This window comes from Notolepis coatsorum, assembly GCF_963971535.1.
Source record: "Notolepis coatsorum genome assembly, chromosome: 7".
Taxonomy (NCBI): Eukaryota; Metazoa; Chordata; class Actinopteri; order Aulopiformes; family Paralepididae; genus Notolepis; species Notolepis coatsorum.
This window is the reverse complement of record NC_140171.1, coordinates 3,013,918-3,038,565: the sequence shown is the minus strand read 5'-3', so window position 1 is coordinate 3,038,565 and position 24,648 is coordinate 3,013,918. Positions and strand designations below refer to the sequence as shown.

Below are 24,648 nucleotides of genomic sequence, written 5' to 3'. Positions count from 1 at the left end.
CATGGAGGTGTTATTTGCCCAGACTCAGAAGGTTACATTCATCTGCGGGGATAAATCACTGTACATTCTATATTGCTCACTAATAAATACTACCATATCTGAACTACTGTGTGGAGATTTGGGGTAACACTTATAAAAGTAACTTAAAACCATTATGCACACTACAAAAAAGAGCAATTGGGATTATCAATAAGGTAGGATATCTGGAACACACAAACACACTGTTTTTAAAATCACATGCCATGAAACTCAGGGACCTGGCTGAATTTAAGACTGCACAAATCATGTTTAAAGCACGAAACAATTCACTCCCGGGTTACTTTTCGATCGCGTGACATTGTTCAGAAAGTTTGGTGCACTTGACAAATCGCTGTGTGAAAGCAAACCGAACCAAATTAAGAATGCAACCTAACTGCACCCCCCCCCCCCCCCCCCAGTGACAAACATGGCACTCTGCAACCTAAATAATAATGTAATAAAAACGTGGGTTATATGATCATTAGCAGGGAAAACTGATGTTTGTCAAAATGCCCTTCAATAACCAACTGCACAGCCGGGGTACAAAAGAGTAACAACTGTATTAGATAAAAGCACCAATGATGATCAGATCATAGTTACAGGGGACACGGGGTTAATAATCAGGCACCGTAAAGTGCTTCTGTTATATAAGTAACTGATCACAGTCGATATACAACAATATGGAACACACAATAGTGGATACAATGTAAAATGGGTTAGGGTCATTACAGGGTTAATGCCCAATCGCCTCTACGAGCGGAACGTAACACATTTCATTCACCAGTTTCGCAGAATGTATCTGAGAAGAAGGTATTTGACCACGTGACGACCGGCCGCGTTGTTATGCAAAGTGGTGCGCGTGCAGCGCGTTCCTGTGTGCACGCGCGCGCGCACCAATAATGACCCGCGTGGGTCCCTCCCTGCTGCTCCTCCTGACGTCATCACCCGCGCTCACTCGCGTCACAATAACAACACAAATATAATAATGCGCACATGTTGTGTGTGTGACTGTTACAACTTCTGATTAGTCATCATCACTTTTATTTGTTATTTCTTGTTTAGATGACCGTCGACTCACAATGGATCCCAACACAGTAAATAAGAAGATCTTACTGTCCGAGGGGAACAGAACAGCGAGGCAGACATATCCTGATCACCCGGAGAGATTTGACAACAGTCCTGAAGTGCTGTGTGGAGAGAGTCTGACTGGACGCTGCTACTGGGAGCTAGAGGTCGGGGGAGGTGTTGGAAAGTCGTGGACCGGGTCCGGGAGACGTGTTGATGTAGGAGTGGCGTACGGGAGCATCGACAGGAAAGAAAGGCGAGACCCGACAGAGAGCGACAGAAGAAACAGAGACAAGGTCTGGTTCTGTCAGATTCAGCCTGTCCAGGCTGGTTCTCTCTTTACTTTCCATCACAACCGTGGAGCAGACACCGTGTTAGTCCCGGGTCCCCCCCCCCCCCCATCTACAGACTCGGAGTGTATCTGGACTGGCCCGCTGGCATCCTGGCATTCTACCGGGTCTCCGCAGATGACGACACACTGACCCACCTTCACACCTACAACACCACGTTCACTGAACCCCTCTACCCGTGGTTTTACATCATCTACTATGGAGAGGTGACCTTGTGCAGAGCATACCAGAGTAATGACGTGAGTATTTCTGTTGGCATCTTCCTGACCTGCATATACACTGTATATATCATTGTCAAATTAAGTGTTGATAGCGTGGATTAATTACCATGAAGAGATGCTATAGCATTGAATGAATGAATGAATGAATGAAAACTTTATTTAACAGATTGCAGAATGGGTACAATACAGTATACGGCTCAATACACACAATTGTTAAGGGGATGCAGACCAGAGAAAGGCGTTTGTCTTGTTTACATCAGGGTCCCCCATTTTCAATTCATAGTGTAATAATAATGTGTAATTGTGTAGTGTGTAATTACTGAGAAAGTTGCCATCGTTAATATAGTACGGTACTTTGATTTAAATGTCTCAAGCTATAATCTTCTGTGCAATAATATACATTTCCTTAGTTTTTTTTTTTTTTTTTTTTTACATTAAAAAAAAAATTATAAACCTTTGGACATTTTCCCCGGAGACAACCGAATGAAACCAATAGATAAGAGGTTGCTGTTACAATGTCATAAAGATAATAAAACTGGGATTGCACTCGCTATTTGCATATCAATAGCGCCGGTCGTCAGGTGTGTTAAATACGACCGGCGCTATTGATATGTAAATAGCGAGTACTTATCTGGGCTTGCACTTAGTGCGCCCCCGTCCCATGAAGAACGCATGCCTGGAGACAACCGAATGAAACCAATAGATAAGAGATTGCTGTTACAATGTCATAAAGATAATAAAACCCCACGTTATCAAAATAGATTTGACTGTGACGTATGGGAATTCGCACAGTATTGATGTTGGTATCTTTTAGAAAACAACACGTTCTGTTCCTTTTTTGTATTCCAGTCCTGGACGAGCTTCACACCTGACGTGTCAACTGTCTCTACAAGCACCGTATACAAGTAACCACATTTTAATACAGGCTCTTCTGTTTCCCCTGCCCTTCAAGACGTTAACATTTGAATCTGTACAAATTCTAAATAACAATTTACTTTGAATTGCCATACTTGGTTTGAACTTATATGTTATAGAAAGTGGAGTATACACACACAGTAAATTTCGCAGAGTAGATTTTACTCAAACTGAGTACATTTTACTCAAACTGAGTAACATTTTAGTAAGTTTTTAGTAGTAGTAGTTGAGTAGTTTGAGTAAAATTTACTCTGCAAAATTTACTCTGTGAAATTTACTGTGCACTAAGCCTAATATCTCCCTTGGTCTGAAGCCTATAAGACTAATCTCCCTTAGGCTGATGCCTAGTAAGACTAATATCTCACTTAGTCTGAAGCCTAGTAAGCCTAAAATCTCACTTAGTCTGAAGCCTAGTAAACCAGACCCACAGCAACTGTATGAAGTGTGATATTTGTATTTGATTTATCAAGATTAAATAAGTAGAGTTTTAGTCACCAAACATGCATGTTGTGAGAGTGTACCTCTCTGCTGTTCCAAGAACTATAGCTATTCAGATGGAGCCCTAATGTTTCATGGCTTTAGAAAGGAACTTAACTTCAATTCGAGCAAAGCTTGGATGTGTTCTCTATTGCACGTGTGCCTATATTGGGACAGAATTATTGGACTGGAGGAACTGAATATATTGCTATCATTATTAAACGTCAGTTTCTGCATCACTGTAGGGAAAACAGACATTAGTATAAATCTGATTCTTTGGTTATAACCTGCATCTGAATCGTTCTGATACAGGTGTTCCTATGGTGTCTCAGGTTCAGGTTATATAAACACACATACTAATAATTATAGAGCCAACGTTATAGTTGTTTGAATCTTTGCCCCAGATTCAGGTTATATAAAAACAGATGGTATATAAAGCCAACATCATGTAATCTTTCTAATACAGCAGTTACTATTGTGTGCCCCAGGTCCAGGTTGCCCAGTGCAGGTGTGTTCGAGTGTGATTCCACAGGGCTGGTGTTTGGAGTGGAGGGGGAGAGGGAGGTGCAGTACGAGACCGTCCCATGGGACGAGAGCCTCCTCCAGTCAGCTGGCAGGACTCCTGCAGGTCCTCTGTTCAGGATCCAGTGTCCTCAGGGCTCTGTCTCCCAGCTACAGCTCCCACACTGTTTAACTTCAGATTCAGGTAAGTCAGTGTTTGTTGATGACATATTGCTAATTATTTGCACATTATTAATCTAATAACCTTATGAAACGGTAGCACTTTGGGCGACATTGTTGACATGACATTATACATAGGAAAACTATATAATGCCCCAAGTCTTCATACAGTACACTCACAATATTTGAATAGATGAGATTCAAAACACAATGTTTATTATATATTAATAACAACAACAGTTTGACACAGTGTTAGGATGCATCTCAAATGGATATTCGGGGTCTCAGCTTTCATTGATATTTGGTGATTATTTGAAGAATATAACTGACATTTATTAAATCAATGATTTAATTAATAGATTTTTACCAATGCAAGGAATGCACAGGAATGTGCCTTAAGGCCCTCCCATAGTCGAGCGGACCATACACGGAGCAAACTCCCGCATGCTCAAAGCGGACCGAAAGGGTACTCAAAGCAGACCCACAGCAGAGTCCAAGTGCGAAGCTCCTATTTTCTGACGTGCGGACGTCTGCGGTGCCCACTTGGTGTCACACAAACTGGCGCGAGGCGTAAACTGGCGCGAGACATGTAGGAAATTGGTCCACGGAGATCCGCTCGACTATGAAAGCTCAAAGAGTCCAGTGGACCTCCGCAGAGTCCAGTCCGTGTACAGTCCGCTCGACTATGGGAGCACCTTTAGGGACACTCAGTACACTCAGCACATAGGTCTGCTGTCAAACAATACACTCAGCACATAGGTCTGCTGTCAAACAATACACTCAGCACATAGGTCTGCTGTCAAACAATACACTCAGTACATAGGCCTGGTGTCAAACAATACACTCAGCACATATCCCTGCTGTCAGACAATACACTCAGCACATAGGCCTGCTGTCAAACAATACACTCAGTACATATCCCTGCTGTCAGACAATACACTCAGCACATATCCCTGCTGTCAGACAATACACTCAGCACATAGCCCTGCTGTCAGACAATACACTCAGTACATACTATAGGCCTGCTGTCACACAATACACTCAGCACATAGGTCTGCTGTCACACAATACACTCGGCACATAGTTCTGCTGTCACACAATACACTCAGCACATAGTTCTGCTGTCAAACAATACACTCAGCACATAGCCCTGCTGTCAGACAATACACTCAGTACATACTATAGGCCTGCTGTCACACAATACACTCAGCACATAGTTCTGCTGTCACACAATACACTCAGCACATAGGCCTGCTGTCACACAATACACTCAGTACATACTATAGGTCTGCTGTCACACAATACACTCAGTACATACTATAGGCCTGCTGTCACACAATACACTCAGTACATACTATAGGCCTGCTGTCACACAATACACTCAGTACATACTATAGGCCTGCTGTCACACAATACACTCAGTACATACTATAGGTCTGCTGTCACACAATACACTCAGTACATACTATAGGCCTGCTGTCACACAATACACTCAGTACATACTATAGGCCTGCTGTCACACAATACACTCAGTACATACTATAGGTCTGCTGTCACACAATACACTCAGCACATACTATAGGTCTGCTGTCACACAATACACTCAGCACATACTATAGGTCTGCTGTCACACAATACACTCAGCACATACTATAGGCCTGCTGTCACACAATACACTCAGCACATAGCCCTGCTGTCACACTATACACTCAGCACAAGGGTCTGTTTGCCCTATCGGTTATATTGTGCGTTACAACAAATATATTATTTGAATCTGAATATATACTATGAGTAAAAGTAAACAGTATACACAAGGTGCAGTATACACAAGGTACCCTAACTGGCATGATATACGTCATACGTTGTAGTCCGTGCAGGTTTTGGTGGTTAAGAGTCAGACATTCCTAGTAATGCATAATACAAAAACAATAGAGAAACAGAGGTATGAAACAACGTACAACATACGTACAGCATACGTGATCACACTGTCCGTCTGCAACACTACTATCACCAACATCTAAGAAGGGAGATCCCCCCTTGAATGGCCCTTCTAAGGTTTCTCTCCTCCACACTGCCTGTGGAGCTTTTTTTCCCCCTATTGTTAGGTTTTAGTGAGTTTTTCCTTACCTTCGCGTGGGGTATGTCTGGGAGTGCTTGCATTCTTTCATTTATTTGCATCCATCTAAAAATGTTTGCACCTTATGGTGTTCTTGTTCTGTTCTTGACTTATTGTTATGTTTTCTTCTTGACTTGTTTAAAGAAGATCTGTACGGCCCATGGGGACATTAACGTGTGTTGTTGGGCCCTATAAATAAATTTGATTTGATTTGATCACAGAGGTATGAAGCAACATTTCTGTTGTCCTCCACAGCGCTGTCCTGCGATTATCGGTCGTTAGCTGTCGTCCACATCACCGATGATGGGTTGATGACCATCTTGGAGCCGCTGAGGATTACCCGGACTCACGTGGTGGTGAACGTACCACACCTCTCCTCCTTTGGTTTGACATGGCTGCTCCCCGATTGGATGAGATCAATGAGCAGCCTGATTCTCCTCCTCGTCCGACACGTCCAGTACCACAAAGTACTGGACGTGTTTCTGCTGCCGAGCAACGTGCTACAGGAAGACGTAAGTTAGGGTCCAGTTAGGGTACCTTGTGTATACTGTTTACTCGTACTCTTAGTATACATTCAGATTCTAATTCTGTATTGCCTATTGTAACATATAATATTACCGGGGAGGGAACGGGGGGAGAGATAGATAGATAGATAGATAGATAGATACTTTATTAATCCCCTTGGGGAAATTCAGGTATCCAGTAGCATCTCAGTCAGTTGACGGACAATAGAGAGCGATAAAAAAGGACAACCAATGCAACAAACAAACAATGAAGGTCGGTGCTGAAATAAAAAGTTCCAATGAATTAAATAAATAAATGGTGAGCTGTCATTCAGGTACGTGATCTATGTCTGGACAATCTACCATTTGATTATGAACAACGATCTAACATCTACCTCTCGGGTGATGCGGGGGATGCGCTATCCTTGCGGAGTGTCGGGGCTGGAGCGGCGGACCTGGCGGCGTCTATATTAATCCCAGCCGAAGAGTGCAAGAGCGCTTCCGCATTCTTCGCCGCGCATGCGCATGAGGTCCTCGCTTAGTTCAGACGCCCCATTCAACACGGTTAATCACAAACTCGAAACTCCGTTAAGCTCCAGAGAGAGAGGCTGAAACCCACAGTTCTTGCCCGACGGATGGGAGCCGAATCGCGGATCCGAGTTTTCTGATGAATAGCCCCAAAACATGGAGGTCGCGAACGGCGCCGGCTTCACTGACCAGAGCTCACAACAGGATACACAACAAGGTGCACTACATATAACCTCATCGCATGCACCTTGTTGTGTATCCTGTTTATTTTTCGTCATTATTATATTCAGAGTTAATTATATTGTTTACACTGTCTTTCTTCTATTATAACCCTGCCCATTCCCAAATCATATTCAGAAAGTATCACAGAGACTTCTATTGACCAAGGAATTAGTTATTATTAGTAAGACACAACATTTCCGTAGTAATTGACCACCAGACTCTTTTTCTTAAGGCATTAACTGGGTTAATTAATATAAATGTTATATTGTAACTGTCTAGTTACACATTGGTTCCGAAACATGTATGTTCCAGGCTGCAATTAAAACTTTGAATCTGAGAGAGCTCTGGTCAGCGAAGCCGGCGCCGTTCGCAACCTCCATGTTTTGGGGCTATTCATCAGAAAACTCGGATCCGCGATTCGGCTCCCATCCGTCGGGCAAGAACTGTGGGTTTTCAGCCTCTCTCTCTGGAGCTTAACGGAGTTTCGAGTTTGTGATTAACCGTGTTGAATGGGGCGTTTGAACTAAGCGAGGACCTCATGCGCATGCGCGGCGAAGAATGCGGAAGCGCTCTTGCACTCTTCGGCTGGGATTAATATAGACGCGACCTGGCGATGGAGTCGGCCGGGCGGCGCGCCTCCGTGGCGGAGAGCCCGAGCGAGGGCGTGCTGTGTCTGGGCTGCGCACCTGCAACGAGCCTCGGCGTGCGGGGAGGAGCTGGCGGCGGGGGAGCTACCCGAACGAGGACTTCGGCGGCCGTGAGCGTCGGTGGAGGCCCACCCGCTGATTCCTCGGGGCAGCGGGGTGACAGCGTCCCGGAGAAAGCTCCGAACACCAAGAGTGACTTCGTAAACACCGCATGTAGTCCTAGTAGGCAAGCACCAGATGTGCCAATCAAACAAAATAGCGCGATAAGTCAACAGCGAATCAAAATGAAGAATAGAACTATAAATCCTGCAATCATCAAACGCAGAAAGCAGGACTTCTTTCAAACTGTCAATCAAGCAAAAATACTATGGGATCCAAGTGCAAAACCGAAGGGGTTACTTGGAGGCCACATAAACATTTGCAGCATCATTGGGAAATGTGAACAAATCCAACATCTCATTAAAGACTCGAATTTGGACTATTTGTGTCTGTCAGAGACCTGGCTACATAAAAACACACTGGGGGAAAAAAGTGCCTAGAAATCTGTGTGAATGGCAATATTACACAGGATGGACCTCAAATTGCAACAAGTTTTAATTCCTATTTTGTAGAGTCGGTGCAGACTCTGCAACAGAGCTCCCCTACTAATCTGAGTGTCTCCAGTGGATCAAAATCAGCCTGTCTTTGAGCTGTGTGAAATCACTGTAACAAAAGTGACAACAATTATAAATTCCTTGAAGAACTCCAAAACCAAGGATGTGTATGGTCTAAACACCATGCTACTAAAAACATTTAATGAATGCTTATCTGGACCAATATCAACTATCATAAATAGATCCTATAGTGAAGGCCGTTTTCCCAGGAGCATGGAAGGAAGCTATAATAACCCCCATCTACAGTACAAAGCAGGTAAATCCTCTGAGGTAGCTAACTATAGGCCAATTAGCATTTTACCTGTTATTTCCAAAATAGCAGAGAAACGCATAGCAGAACAACTAACAAGTCACCTTAGCACCAGCTCCGTTGGACTGCACCCCATGCAGTTTGGTTTTAGGGCAAAACACTCAACAGAGACTGCAATCTGCTTCCTCCTGGAGAATATTAAATCTAAGCTTGATAAGGGGGGAGTTGTTGCAGCCGCATTTTTAGATCTAAAGAAAGCCTTCGACACTGTGGATCATGGTGTCCTGCTCACCAAGCTTTCTCGGTACAACTTCTCCCCTAATACCATCACATACATGAAGTCTTATCTTGAAGGTAGAACTCAGAGAGTATCCTCTGCCCTTAGCTGTGGTTTTGGTGTCCCCGAAGGATCTATATTGGGACCGCTGTTGTTTAGTTTATATATTAATGATCTTCCAGCTGTATGCAATAATACGGTAATTTATGTCCATGCAGAAACCAAGCAGCAAGCTGCAAACAAGTTAACAGCGGTAATGACATCGGTCACTGAATGGTTGACTAACTCATGTCTGCATTTAAACACCAAAAAAACTGTTTGCATGTTTTTTACAAAGAGGCTGATGAATACTGTCTCACCTGATGTCTATGTCAGAGGAGAAAGGTTGACAGTTGTATCCGAATATAGATACCTTGGGATAAAAATGGACTCCAATCTTACATTTAAAAAACAAATCAAATCGGTAGTAAACAATGCAAAGTTTCACTTATCAAACTTCCGTCACATCAGAAACTCTCTGTCAACAAAAGCAGCAGCACTGTATTTTAATGCCATTATTATGTCACACTTAACATACTGTCTGACTAGCTGGACACAAGCCTCCTGTACAACACTACGATCTGTACAGGTAGTTTACCATCAGGCTGTGAAAGTTCTGGACAGGAAAACAAACAGCCACCACCATTGTTATAGCATAGCAAACCAGAACCTACTGAGCTGGGACAATCTTGTCAAATTCAAAGATGCCTGCCTTACCTATAAAATCCTACATGGCTTGGCTCCTCCCCCCCTCTGTACTTTCATAAAACAGAAAGCATCTGCTGACAGATATACCAGGTCTGTAGTCAGAGGGGACTGTGTAGTCCCAAACAGGAGGTCTGCTTTTAGTCAGACAGCCTTTTCCGTGAGAGCAGCCCACACCTGGAACAGTCTGCCAACACGGCTCAGGGAGTATCAAAGTTACATTTCATTTAAAACTAACTTAAAATCATGGTTGAGAGATGGTCAAGTGTGCGACCATTTTAACTGAGGGGTTGTATTGTAAATGTATTTTAATGTATTTATTTGTATGTATTTTAGTGTATTGTAACCTATACTGATGCCCAGGTCATGAGAGAGAGGATACTAGGAAATTTATTTTGTGTTTACTGCAGAGCGGAGGGACTGGGAGACCCATGTTACTCACTGGCTGTCAGAATGTAGAGCTATTATTTTAACATGTAGACCAGTTATTTTAACAAACGAGTGGTACACTTGTTTCTGTGAAGTACAAGCGGACACTTGTCTTGCCAACTCATAGATATAGAATAATGTATCTGAATGAATGCAACCTTCTATTTCTGTGTGCTAACTGAATCAAATTGATTAAATATAAAAAAATGTATACTAAACTATCCGCTCCAATTTTTCTGGTTGAAGGTATACGCAAAGCATAAGGATAGCACAAAAATCACGATCTCAGCCAGTTGTGACCTGATCAGAGGCCAAGACTACAGTCTGAAGTGTGATCCAGAGCCGTATAAACTGCAACCTGAGGTCAGCATATCCCACACACACACACACAGGCACGCACACACACACACACACACACACACACACACACACACACACACACACACACACACACACACACACACACACACACACACACACACACACAAACACACGCACGCACGCATGTCCCCCAGTCCCTCTGCTCTGCAGTAAACAGCCATCACTGATATATAGTGTCTGGTCAGTAACATGGGTCTCCCAGTCCCTCCGCTCTGCAGTAAACAGCCATCACTGATATAGAGTGTCTGGTCAGTAACATGGGTCTCTCAGTCCCTCCACTCTGCAGTAAACAGCCATCACTGATACAGAGTGTCTGGTCAGTAACATGGGTCTCTCAGTCCCTCCGCTCTGCAGTAAACAGCCATCACTGATATAGAGTGTCTGGTCAGTAACATGGGTCTCTCAGTCCCTCCGCTCTGCAGTAAACAGCCATCACTGATATAGAGTGTCTGGTCAGTAACATGGGTCTCTCAGTCCCTCCGCTCTGCAGTAAACAGCCATCACTGATATAGAGTGTCTGGTCAGTAACATGGGTCTCTCAGTCCCTCCGCTCTGCAGTAAACAGCCATCACTGATATAGAGTGTCTGGTCAGTAACATGGGTCTCCCAGTTCCTCCACTCTGCAGTAAACAGTCATCACTGATGCAGAGTGTCTGGTCAGTAACATGGGTCTCCCAGTTCCTCCACTCTGCAGTAAACACAAAATACATTTTCCGGAATCCCGTTCTCACGTTATCCAATCAGGAGAGAGAACCCTAGATATTTTTACATTCAAGAAATCTTGCCAAGCCAAATGTTCTAACTGCACTGGCAGGTAATTTTCAACAAGCACCGCATAGACTCAGACTCAGACACATTGCATGGAATAAACTTGTAATTTAAAGGTTCAGTCCACGTGGTCCTCATTGCCAGCCGGACAGAGTGAGGACTGTGTAGACTCAATCGCAACGGCTGTGTCTATGCGGTCCTCATTCTAAACAATCGAAAATCATTAGTGCACAATTAAAGGAATATGAATTACCGGTATATAAATGTTTTATTGCTTTTGATCTATTACAATTACTTTGTCATCTGTTCTCAGATCGAGCAGTTTCGTCAGAATTATGGACCAAATTACGTTCCGACATTTGAAGTATTGATGGATCCAAACGCAAGGGAGGTTGGATTGACGATAAAGGATCCACGTTATGATGACAATGTTGTTTGGAAACGACTTGTTCCACTGCCAGGTAAATTCACTCCTTGAATGGAATGATCACAGTTATCAGAATTATCAGTTAAGTAATCTTTTGTTAAAATAAGTGTTAAGCAGCTCTACATTCCAACAGCCATCACTGATATATGGAGTGTCTGGTCAGTAACATGGGTCTCTCAGTCCCTCCTCTATGCAGTAAACAGACATCACTGATATATAGAGTGTCTGGTCAGTAACATGGGTCTCCCAGTCCCTCCGCTCTGCAGTAAACAGCCATCACTGATATAGTGTCTGGTCAGTAACATGGGTCTCTCAGTCCCTCCTCTATGCAGTAAACAGACATCACTGATATAGAGTGTCTGGTCAGTAACATGGGTCTCTCAGTCCCTCCTCTGTGCAGTAAACAGACATCACTGGTATAGAGTGTCTGGTCAGTAACATGGGTCTCCCAGTCCCTCCGCTCTGCAGTAAACAGCCATCACTGATATAGAGTGTCTGGTCAGTAACATGGGTCTCCCAGTCCCTCCGCTCTGCAGTAAACAGCCATCACTGATATAGAGTGTCTGGTCAGTAACATGGGTCTCCCAGTCCCTCCACTCTGCAGTAAACAGCCATCACTGATATAGAGTGTCTGGTCAGTAACATGGGTCTCTCAGTCCCTCCGCTCTGCAGTAAACAGCCATCACTGATATACAGTGTCTGGTCAGTAACATGGGTCTCCCAGTCCCTCCGCTCTGCAGTAAACAGCCATCACTGATATAGAGTGTCTGGTCAGTAACATGGGTCTCCCAGTCCCTCCGCTCTGCAGTAAACAGCCATCACTGATATAGAGTGTCTGGTCAGTAACATGGGTCTCCCAGTCCCTCCGCTCTGCAGTAAACAGCCATCACTGATATAGAGTGTCTGGTCAGTAACATGGGTCTCCCAGTCCCTCCACTCTGCACTAAACACAAAATACATTTTCTGGAATCTTGTTCTCACTTTATCCAATCAGGAGGGAGAACCCTAGATATTTTTACATTCAATAAATCTTGCCAAGCCAAATGTTCTTACTGCACTGGCAGGTCATTTTCTGTTTACTGCAGAGCTGAGGGACTGGGAGACCCATGTTACTGACCAGACACTCTGTATCAGTGATGGCTGTTTGAATGTAGAGCTACCGCAGTCTCAGGTCCACGTCCAACAGAACACTGAGCAGCTACTTCCACCGGGCGAACAGACTACTGACGGATAGACTCTGAATTATCACATGAGCAGACACACACAAAAGCACCTCCAGTGACTTACACAAGCACACTGATTACACGCACACACTGCTGCTACTTACACGGTAGAATAGTCTTTAAATACCCTGTATTATTGTATAGTTTGTATAGATCGTTGTGTATTGTTGTCTACAAAACTACTACGGTTGAGGAGCCAGGAAAAACAAGCATCTCACGTTTTTCTGAATATATGTACATTTAACCCCTTCACTACCACAGCGCAGGTGTTTAACCTGTAGTGTGGTAGTGAAAGGGTTAACCTTCTGTAGTGTGGTAGTGAAAGGGTTAACATTTTGTAGTGAAGGGGTTAACCCTTTGTAGTGGTAGTGAAAGGGTTACCGTTCTGTAGTGTGGTAGTGAAAGGGTTAGCCCTTTGTGGTAGTGAAAGGGTTACCGTTCTGTAGTGTGGTAGTGAAAGGGTTAGCCCTTTGTGGTAGTGAAAGGGTTAACCTTCTGTATTGCGGTAGTGAAAGGGTTAGCGTTAGCCCTTTGTGGTGTGGTAGTGAAAGCGTTAAAAAGGCTGTGACAATAAAATGATGTGAGTCTGAGCCGGCTCTGTTTCTCCGTGTCTGATGCCCCGTTTCTGTCCCTTCCCCTCCAGGTGGACAGGCAGCCGTGGCAGGAGGAGACGCCGGCTCCTCCTCTGCTCCTCGTCCTCCTGCTCCTCCCTCAATCTCTGCTCAGACTGGTGCATTCGTCACTGCTCATAACATGACTGGCAACACTTTTCATGGACCGGTTAACATCACTTCTCCAGCAGGACACCAGCCTATCCACCCCCCCAAACGGCGTTCTTGTTGCTATTTGTGAAAATAATCCCACAGCGCACCCGCCGTCAACTGACGTTGGGCCGCAAGGAACAGTAGATAGTTGGCCCGGTCCCTCCCGCTGTGCGACGCACCCAAGGGGGGACCCCGACAGAAAGGGCCGGTTTGATATGGGAGAAGCTGTCATCAAACTGGTTGACACACACCCCCCCCCTGAACACCCCTCTAGCGCATGCTGAGGAGTTGTTCTGCAGCTAGACACGCAAGGCATGAGGGGCATGGGCTCCTACACGCCGAAGCCCTGCAGTGATATTGCTATCACCCAAATCACGCTCCCCTCTTCTTTGCAGACCACTGCCGCTCTCACGGGAGTGGGAGACATCAGCGTGATACTAGGGCTGGGCGATATGGCCTAAATATGATATCACGATATTTTCTGACCTTTCGGCGATACACGATACACATCACGATGTTTTTCTTTTTTACCCCAAACAATTCATTATGAGGCTTACCAAGACAGTATTTGAGTTTGCAAGCTAACATTAAAGACAAAATAAAATACCCATGCATTTAGCATTTTTATATTAGATTTAGATTATTAGATTATATATTGCATATGAGATATTATATGATTTAGATATGAAATATGATGAATTGAAAATGGGGGACCCTGATGTAAACAAGACTAAAGTCTTTCTCTGGTCTGCATCCCCTTAACAATTGTATGTATTGAGCTGTACTGTACCCATTCTGCAATATGTTAAAGTTTTAAATCAATCAATCAATAAATAGCATTTTAGCATTTTTATGAAACTACTGTATATATGTATGTCTCTAAATGTTTTGATGAATTGAAAATGGAGGACCCTTATGTAAAAAAGCCGAAAGTCTTTTTCTGGTCTTCATCCTCCTGTACTGTATTGTACCCATTCTGCAACCTTTTAATACAGTTTTCATTCATTCATTCTGACGGAAACATAATCATTTTGATTGACAGTCGAGTCTGCCAATGACGTCACACCGCTTGCACCCGCCCTGCTGTTCTTAGCACCAATCGGCAAGCGTTATGACTTCCTGAATGTCCCGTGTGCTGAAGTGAACACTGTCAACAAAGCTACTAACGTTAGCTCCCCGCGGCCGTCGAGTAGGAGACCAGTGCTTCACACTACAGGATGACTAAATGAGGCATAATGATTTTACTACAACGAATGTTATAATAAAAGCCTTTCCATACATCTGTCTGATTGAAAACTTTATTAACAGACCGCGGAATGGGCATATCTCAGCACAGGCTGAGATATGAACGAGTAACGTGTGGACAGATTGACGCGACACAATCCTCTTGGGCAAAACATCACGATATCCACGATACGTTGAAAAAGTGTATCGTTAATGAACTGTACCCGATATTTATATAATATCGTCATATCGCCCAGCCCTACGTGATACCCCGCCTGGCGAAGGCGAGGCTGGGGTAACCCTTGCTGTGCATTCAACAGAAGAGGCCTCGAGTCCCCCTGCTGACCACTGTAGCTAGTGGCAGCTGTAACACCAGGCTCACCCATCACACAACGTGTGGTGCAGGAGCCACGCGACAGCACAACATTCTCACGGACAGACCCAGGCTCAGCCATCAACTGGGTGTCAGCCCCTGTCCCCATGAGAAGTGAAGAATGGGGCCGCATGCGCTTCAAAGAAGGTTCGCGGCCCGCAGCCAAAGGAAAACGATCAGAGCCCCGCTTCCGTGGGTAACAGAGAGAGGATTGAACGGGGAGCGGGCTGCTCGCGGCAGAATGACGACGGCTTGTTTTATCCAAGCCGAATTCACCCAAAATGGCCGATCCCTCGGCCGCCAAGGCTGTCGGTCTTGTGGATCCCTGTTGACTCTCCGCCCAGGGCACCACTGGCGGGGGAAACATGGCCGCCTGTCGAGGGCCTCGCCACAGTCGTTGACGAGGCCGTGCTCCCACCTCTGGCTGCACAGCGTGAGGCGGTGTGGGACCCAGATCAACAACCGCCTGCGCCTCCACAGAACGACCAAAAAGTCTTTCCGTGGAAAAAGGAGTCGTGAGGAGAGAAAACCTATCCTCTTCCCCAAGAGGAGAGTGCTCCAACCAAACATGCCTAACAACAAACGTTGATAGCATCCTAATCCTCCCCGCAGTTATAGCTTGCGACTGAGTCAAGATCTCTATAACACCACAAACATGCAACATGTTTACAATGTCGGCTGGACCCATAGCCCCACTACCCGACGCCAATGTGGATAGGAAACTAGCCAGCTGAGCCATAACACTGGCCGCCGCTACAAACCATCCTGCAGCAGTATACCACTCATCCGTCCATACTGCCACCCTCCGAGCCGATTCGCTCTCAAGCATCGGCCGGGTGGGACATCGTTCATCCCTGCCGGGGCACAGGAACAAAGCTACCTGGCTACGTAGCCACGGTACACCCAGCCTGCACCCTGTTGTTAGCCCTTTTACTTGTAAAAAAGGTAAATAAGACTCAGCGAAACCCCCCACATTAGCAACCGACTGACCTTCATCAATGAACCGGGCAAGAGGAGGGAAAAGCGGCAACGTCCCGCGGCAGGGAATATTAGAACAACGACCCATTTCAGCATCAACATTAGCATTAGCAGTAGCATTAGTAGCATTAGCGTTAGCAGCATGCTCCAGGATCGCCAGGAAATCGGCCACTGCAGTGGAACGTTCACCAAGCCACCCCGGCCCTGGCGCCGAAACACACTTCACAGCATTACCAATACCAACATTGATGCCTGATGACACAGGGCCTACCTGTGTACAAGCCGGCTCGATAGCCAAACCTTGTACGCTGCCCCTTGGCCTGCTGCCGCCAGACGAGGAAACATCAACATAGGCCCGACGTGTCGCTGAAACATGCCCCGAAGATTCCAGGGGTAAGCAAACCTCCGGTAGGCTTTCAACATTACGCAATTTCTCTAATCTTTTCATAACAACTAGTTACATAAGGCGCACTGTGACCGTTATGATGGAAACGAAAATAGAGGAAGAGTGTTTGGTGACCATGCCTAGTGTCTTATAGGCTACGCCTCCATAGGGGCGGGACCCTGCAGGTGATGGGCGTATTTGTTTTTTCGTTGGTGGAGTACAATAGGTACATGAGATGAGGTATATCTCGATAGGCTTAAGAGCGGGACGCGATGGCCAAGTACGATAATATAACCACTGTTTGCCATTGGTGTCATTAATAACCTTAATTAATAACATACAATCTATTTTGATGTTGGTATTAGTTAGCCTATATAAACAATAATACGAGAGCATATACAAGAACCTTTCTATTCACATAACTGAATTTGTGATGGAGCTTTGACAGGTGGTACAGTAACAGTCTATTGCTCGATCCATCTCCAATATCACGATGGGCCGTGCCATGTAGCCTATGTGATCAATAAAAACGCGAACTTGAATTCCATCATCATATTTATATGTTGTGTCTGTCCACTGTTTGTTACTTTGTTATTTCCCCCCCCCCCCTATCTATGTAAAGCGACCTTGGGTCTCTTGAAAGGTGCTATATAAAATTAAACTATTATTGTTATTATTATTATTATTATTATTATTATTATTATTATTATTATTATTATTATTATTATTATTATTATTATTATTATTATTATTATTATTATTATTATTATTATTATTATTATTATTATTGTTATTATTATCACGTCTGTGCGGGAGCTCACAAATAGACTGTTAGTCTCAGTGAAGTTTTAACGGAGGTCATCTATTCTAACCAACAAATTGAAGTAGAAAGCATTTCGTTGTGACCAATCTTATTTGGAAACATGACACACAAAATATTTGTATTTCGCTTTTTATTTGAAACAATATTTAATCGCGTTTGGAGGTGGGTGTTCTGCGTCTGCCCCCCGTGCCAAACAAGCAGGCCAACCTCTTGTTCGAGCGTGAGCCCGTTATAATTACACTACTGTCGCTATTTTACAATTAACTATAATGAATTACGGTTCATTAGGGCTGGGCGATATGGCCTAAATATGATATCACGATATTTTCTGACCTTTCGGCGATACACGATACGCATCACGATGTTTTAATTTTTTTCCCCAAACAATTCATTATGAGGCTTACCAAGACAGTATTCGAGTTTGCAAGCTAACATTAAAGACAAAATAAAATACCCATGCATTTAGCATTTTTATATTATATATTAGATTTAGATTATTGGATTATTAGATTATATATTGCATATATTTAGCAATGAGATATTATATGATTTAGATATGAAATATGATGAATTGAAAATGGGGGACCCTGATGTAAACAAGACGAAAGTCTTTCTCTGGTCTGCATCCCCTTAACAATTGTATGTATTGAGCTGTACTGTACCCATTCTGCAATATGTTAATAAAGTTTTAAATCAATCAATCAATAGGATTTTAGCATTTTTATGAAACTACTGTATATTTGTATGTCTCTAAATGTTTTGATGAATTGAAAATGGAGGACCCTTAAAAAAGCCGAAAGTCTTTTTCTGGTCTTCATCCTCCAGTCAGTCCACTGTTGTTGTATTGAGCTGTACTGTATTGTACCCATTCTGCAATCGTTAATAACGTTCATTCATTCAATCATTCAGCCGGCAACAGAATAATTTTGATTGACAGTCGAGTCTGCCAATTACGTCACACCGCTTGTACCCGCCCTACTGTTCTTAGCACCAATCGGCAAGCAGCGCTATTGTTTTTTTACATTCCTGAATGCCCTCCATTGATTTTAACGAGAGCTCAGCTCAACGACAACAACAACAGCTCACCGCAGCCGACGAGTGATTACTAGCGCACCGCAGCATGACAACGAGGCATAATGATTTTACTGCAACAAATGTTATAATAAAAGCCTTTCCATACATCTGTCTGATTGAAAACTTTATTAACAGACCGCAGAATGGGCACGCACAACTCGGCACGGACTGAGATATGAACAGTAACGCTTGCTATCTATGTCGTCATCGGACGTTGCCATGTTTGGGTAAATACGCTGATGTGTAACTATATAACGTGTAACTATATAATGTTAATGGCACAAAACGAATGCCTTTGTTAATCATAAGTACTAACTTTGATGCAGTAGTGTGTGTGTGGGAGCGGCGTTGTTCAAAAGTTTGAACGGGGTGGACCAGATTGACGCGACACAATCCTCTTGGGCAAAACATCACGATATCCACGATACGTTAAAAAAGTGTATCGTTAATGAACTGTACCCGATATTTATATAATATCGTCATATCGCCCAGCCCTACGGTTCATACAGAACACGCGCCAGTGTTGGAAGTAATGCACGAAAGCTTATTTCCGCGTTGCAATAATAATATTCTACCACCGGGCGCCAAGCACACGTTCAAATTGATAAGTCACACACTTTGCTTAGAAATGATCGTACGCACGGTTTACGCACATATCTGTGCGTACGCACCATTGATAAATGAGGGCCTGGTCCCCAAGCGGGAATCGAACCCTGGACCTTCTTGCTGTGAGGCGACAGTGTTAACCACTACACCACCGTGCCTCTGCAGAGCATTAAAGGAGAGTTGCGGGTCAGAGTCAGCAATACAATATACAATAGTGTAATCTGCATGATGATAAATTTGACAGCCACTTAAAGGTGCTATAGATAATAATAATGCAGGACTTAGGAAGTCTTTATTTGGCATGCAAACGACACACACATGCGATGGGCGGCACACACACACAGGAACACACACACATGCAATTTTCTTGTGTCGCCTAATGCGATTGAGTCTCTGCATTTGACCCATCCCGTCGTCCTTCCCCCCATGGGCAGCCGGGAGCAGATAGGGCATCGACGTGAGCCGGGGACCAATCCAAGTGCTCCTGCCCGTCTTCGTCAAGGACGCCACAGCGTTAGCGATCTGTTGTTGTGCATGTTTTTCCATTGGGTTTATCTTATCGGGGGGGAAACCCTTGCGAGCACGGGGAGAACATGCAAACTCCACACAGAAAGGCCTGGGAGATACCCCACCTGGGTAACTGGCATCATGGAAACCTGGTCCCCAAGCGGGAATCGAACCCTGGACCTTCTTGCTGTGAGGCGACAGTTAACCACTACACCACCGTGCCGCTAGATAACATTCAGCCACTAGATGCACCAGCATGTAATTTATCCAATCAGGTGCATTCCACATGGGGAAATTAATGGGAAGAAGGGAGGGGATACAGGCATGCAACATGTAAACAACATTCATTTTGGACCCACTGTCATGAACCAAACTCAAGGTACAGACAAAACAAGGGAGACCACACAAGTACTTGAGGATTTTTTAAGAAAAGTGATTTAATTATACTATTAAACTATTTACAAACAAAAGAATTTAAAGAATGAATGGATCAGTAATATCAGTGATGTAGTGAGTGCATGAGTGAATCAGTGTGTGGTGCGTGTAAGTGATAGTATGAGAAACAACCAAACCAATTTAAACAAACAAAATGGACCAGCTTGGAGGAGAGACAGCCAGACAATGGAGAAGCCAGTCCTTTTACACAGGTGTAGCTCCTCCTCCTGACACACCTGCATAGGTGTGTCTGATTGCCAAGCTGTGGATGACAGACAGGTTAATGGAGATATCCAGGTATATCCCAGAGTCAACCTGTAGGAGAGGGATGGGGTTGTCACACCCACAAAAATATTATAAAAACAAAACAGAAAATCAATGAAATCAATATTGTTTTGGGGGGGAGAGCAATTATTTTAGTCCACACCTTTCTTTTGATTTTAAATGATTAAATACAATGTTATCTATAGCACCTTTAATTATGTAAAATGTTGTCGTCATGTTTTCTCATGCATTTACCTCTAGCCGTTTTTTTGTATTGTATATTCTTAGGCATATATGTTTCAATGTTTGGGTATGCTTATCGCTTGTTTATGATATGTGGCCGTTATTGCAACCCTGCTCGTTCTTCTGACGTGGAGGGTCGTTCGTTCACGTGAAATGTCCTAACCGGAAACTAGGGAGTTGATTAAAAGGTTTGGTTATACGGAAGTAACCCACTCACAAGCTGATATGAGAAAGTCCATATAAATCACACTAATTAAAATGTATTAAGTATTGTGCATTATGGCGTCTAATTTAATTCTGTTCGATTCATATTTTAATAAACAGGGCTCTGCTGGTTCCCGCAAAATTAAATCACGTTGCGGAACTTCCACATTGTGATTATTTTGGCGTCGCTGTCCAAACGTTATTACACGTATAGATCGTATGCTAGACCAGGAAGTGACTTTGCATAGCAGCTAGCGAGCTTGCATTGGGGAAGCTTGGAGGATTTCGACCACAGAAAAATCCCATTTTATGGATAGCTATGGTTGGTTATAATTATCGGTAGTTGAGCTAATTCTAAGTAAATTATCGAAACGACAACATTACACGGTGGTTACGTTCATAAAATCACGCCAGCTCGCGTGCTAGCGGAACCTATTTTAGCTAATGTTAGCTGGCTTGCTAGCTGGTCAACATTTAGCTAGATTATTGTTAGCTAACTAGTTAATTACGCTTGTTAGCTATGGCACGGTGTGACGTTGGAGGTTTTGCTCTAGCAAATTTTGTTACTGCACTGGCAGATTATTTTACTTGTTTCAACCACTTAAAACTAGTTTTTATTTCTTATTTTAGTCGGACCATCTTTGCAGTGTGGAGCTCTCTTTCCTGATTGGATAAAGTGAGAACGAGATACCAGGAAATGTATGTTCTGTTTACAGAGTGGAGGGACTGGGAGACCCATGTTACTGACCAGACGCTCTGTATCAGTGATGGCTGTTTACTGAAGAGCTGAGGGACTGGGAGACCCATGTTACTGACCAGACGCTCTGTATCAGTGATGGCTGTTTACTGAAGAGCTGAGGGACTGGGAGACCCATGTTACTGACCAGACGCTCTGTATCAGTGATGGCTGTTTGAATGTAGAGCTACCGCAGTCTCAGGTCCACGTCCAACAGAACACTGAGCAGCTACTTCCACCGGGCGAACAGACTACTGACGGATAGACTCTGAATTATCACATGAGCAGACACACACAAAAGCACTGTAACCTTTTCAACCTTTCACTGCGACAATACACAGAAGGTTAACCCTTTCACTGCCACACAACAGCCGGTTAACCCTTTCACTGCCACACTACAGAAGGTTAACCCTTGGTAGTGTGATAGTAAAGGGTTAACCTGTAGTGTGAAAGTGTGGCTTTTTTGTTATTGTTTGTTGTATTCATTGCATGTTCGAAATAAAGACTTCAAATCAAATCAAAGGGTTAAGTGACTTACACACCACACAAGCACACTTATTACACGTACTGCTGCTACAGTACTTACACTGTAGAATATCTTTATTTTTTATATATATTTTATCCATTGTTTTTTTACCCTGTATTATTGTATAGATCGTTGTGTATTGTTGTCTACAAAACTACTACGGTTGAGGAGCCAGGAAAAACAAGCATCTCACGTTTTTTTGTTTTTTTTAATATATGTACTTTTAACCCTTTCACTACCACAGCACAGGTGGTTAACCTGTAGTGTGGTCGTGAAATGGTCAACCTTCTGTAGTGTGGTAGTGAAATGGTCAACCTTCTGTAGTGTGGTAGTGAAAGGGTTAACCTTTTGTAGTGAATGTGTTAACCCTTTGTAGTGTGGTAGTGAAAGGGTTAACCTTCTGTAGTATGGTAGTGAAAGGGTTAACCTTTGTGGTAGTGAAAGGGTTAACCTTCTGTAGTGTGGTAGTGAAAGGGTTAACCTTTGTGGTAGTGAAGGGGTTAGCCCTTTGTGGTGTGGTAGTGAAAGGGTTAACCTTGTGTAGTGTGGTAGTGAAAGGGTTAACCTTGTGTAGTGTGGTAGTTAAAGGGTTAACCTTCTGTAGTGTGGTAGTGAAAGGGTTAACCTTCTGTAGTGTGGTAGTGAAAGGTTAAAAAAGCTGTGACAATAAAATAATCTGAATCTGGTTACTTTTTTTTTTTTATCCACTTTTTCTCCCATTTTCTATATTTTCTCCCATCCCAATTTCGTATCATCCAATTCAACCCTCCCCTGTCACGAACGCTGTTTCTTGCCTCCCACAAGCCGGCTGCAATGTGGACTAAGTCATACATAGCACAAGTCCCCTCCGGTACTTGAGGTAACAGCAGTCGCATCTTTTCACCTGCGCAGCTCGATCTCTCGGTGTCGAGGAGTAACGCGTGGGAGGCTCACGCTGCCCCCGACACTTCCTGATTCTACTGCGCAGGCGCACCAACCGACTTGTAGGAGTCGCTTGTTCACAACGTTCGATCCCCACCCTTCAGTTTCCCTCCCCGTAATACGGCCAATGTGTATTACTGCGGACGACCAGCTAAACTGAAAACAATGTGGAGAGCTGGATTCGAACACGCGAACCCAGCGTCTCCACATTGGTGGCGAGTGCCTTGCCCACTACACCACCTAGCCGCCCCTGAATCTGGTTACTTAATAGTCTTTGTCTAACTGGTTACTTAATAGTCTTTGTCTAACTGGTTACTTAATAAAAGTCTTTGTCTAACTGGTTACTTAATAAACGTCTTTGTCTAACTGGTTACTTAATACACGTCTTTGTCTAACTGGTTACTTAATAAACGTCTTTGTCTAACTGGTTACTTAATAAACGTATTTGTCTAACTGGTTACTTAATAAAAGTCTTTGTCTAACTGGTTACTTAATACACGTCTTTGTCTAACTGGTTACTTAATAAACGTCTTTGTCTAACTGGTTACTTAATAAACGTCTTTGTCTAACTGGTTACTTAATAAACGTCTTTGTCTAACTGGTTACTTAATAAACGTCTTTGTCTAACTGGTTACTTAATAAACGTCTTTGTCTAACTGGTTACTTAATAAACGTCTTTGTCTAACTGGTTACTTAATAAACGTCTTTGTCTAACTGGTTACTTAATAAACGTCTTATCTTCCAGATCATGATGTAGGTCCCGGTCCAAGTGGAACCCAGGTGCCGTCCCAAGTGGAGGAAAGGCTGCTCTCAGTTCGAACACAATTTATCAAGAGATTGTCTGACGATCTTTTGGACACGTTGTTGGGTGAACTTCTGAGACAGGGGGTCATAAACGATGGTGAAATGGAGGCAGCCATGGACACGAGAGACAGGGCGTCCAAAGCACGGTACACCATTGACGAGGTGCGACGAAAGGGAAGAGAAGCCTGTTCAAAGTTTGAAACCATCATTCACGACCAAGACCCTAACCTTTTCAGACAGTTTATGCTAAGCTGAGAGAGAGAGAGAGAGAGAGAGGGAGAGACCATATGCCACCTTGTGGCTTTACTTTTTGTATATACAACGAACTCGATTCTTGTACCGGATCTCCTCTCTGGTAAACAAGAATACCCTGAAGACTCTGGCAGGAGCACTCATTCAAGGGTACTACGACTATGCTTGCACCTCATGGTACCAAAGCACCTCAAAGGCGCTATAAACAAAATTACAAACATCTCAAAACAAACTGGTCAGACTACTGCTTGACCTTACTCCTAGAACCCACCTCACCCCTGCCCACTTTGACAACCTAGGATGGCTTAGAGTAGACGACAGAGTACAGCAACTTGCAATGGGCCTGGTCTACAAGATACACTACACGACCAAGGTACCCATGTACATGTCAAAATACTTCCCAAAGGTCAGTGAATACCACGATCACAACACCAGAGGGAGCTCCACAAATCATGTTAAACCCAGATTCGGCTCAAACAAGGGACTAAACACATTTCGCAATTATGCCACATCAATGTGGAACGCCCTACCCAAAGCTGTAAAGGAATGTGAATCACTACCCACTTTCAAAAACACTCTAAAAAAACACCTACGGGAGACTGCAATTCGAAACTGGCCCCTGCAAATGTCCTAA

General features: G+C 43.8%; 2 protein-coding genes across 2 annotated transcripts in view; both read left to right on the top strand.

Moving 5' to 3' along the window:
* The window catches only part of LOC311232096 (uncharacterized protein), a 123,234-nt gene extending 108,855 nt beyond the window's left edge, over positions 1-14,379 (top strand). The window contains exons 6-8 of the mRNA XM_084318785.1: positions 10,343-10,459; positions 11,559-11,706; positions 13,539-14,379. Of these exons, the coding sequence (XP_084174911.1) occupies positions 10,343-10,459; positions 11,559-11,706; positions 13,539-13,747 (474 nt within the window). The 3' untranslated portion in view covers positions 13,748-14,379. The remainder of the gene's footprint in view (positions 1-10,342; positions 10,460-11,558; positions 11,707-13,538) is intronic.
* Positions 1,098-7,882, top strand: LOC311232182 (uncharacterized protein; the record flags this gene model as incomplete). Its single annotated transcript, XM_084318880.1, has 6 exons — positions 1,098-1,339; positions 1,492-1,672; positions 2,504-2,559; positions 3,535-3,752; positions 6,099-6,355; positions 7,697-7,882. The coding sequence occupies 6 exons, from the start codon at positions 1,098-1,100 to the stop codon at positions 7,880-7,882; spliced, it is 1,140 nt and encodes a 379-aa protein (XP_084175006.1).
* Positions 14,380-24,648: the final 10,269 nt, after the last annotated feature.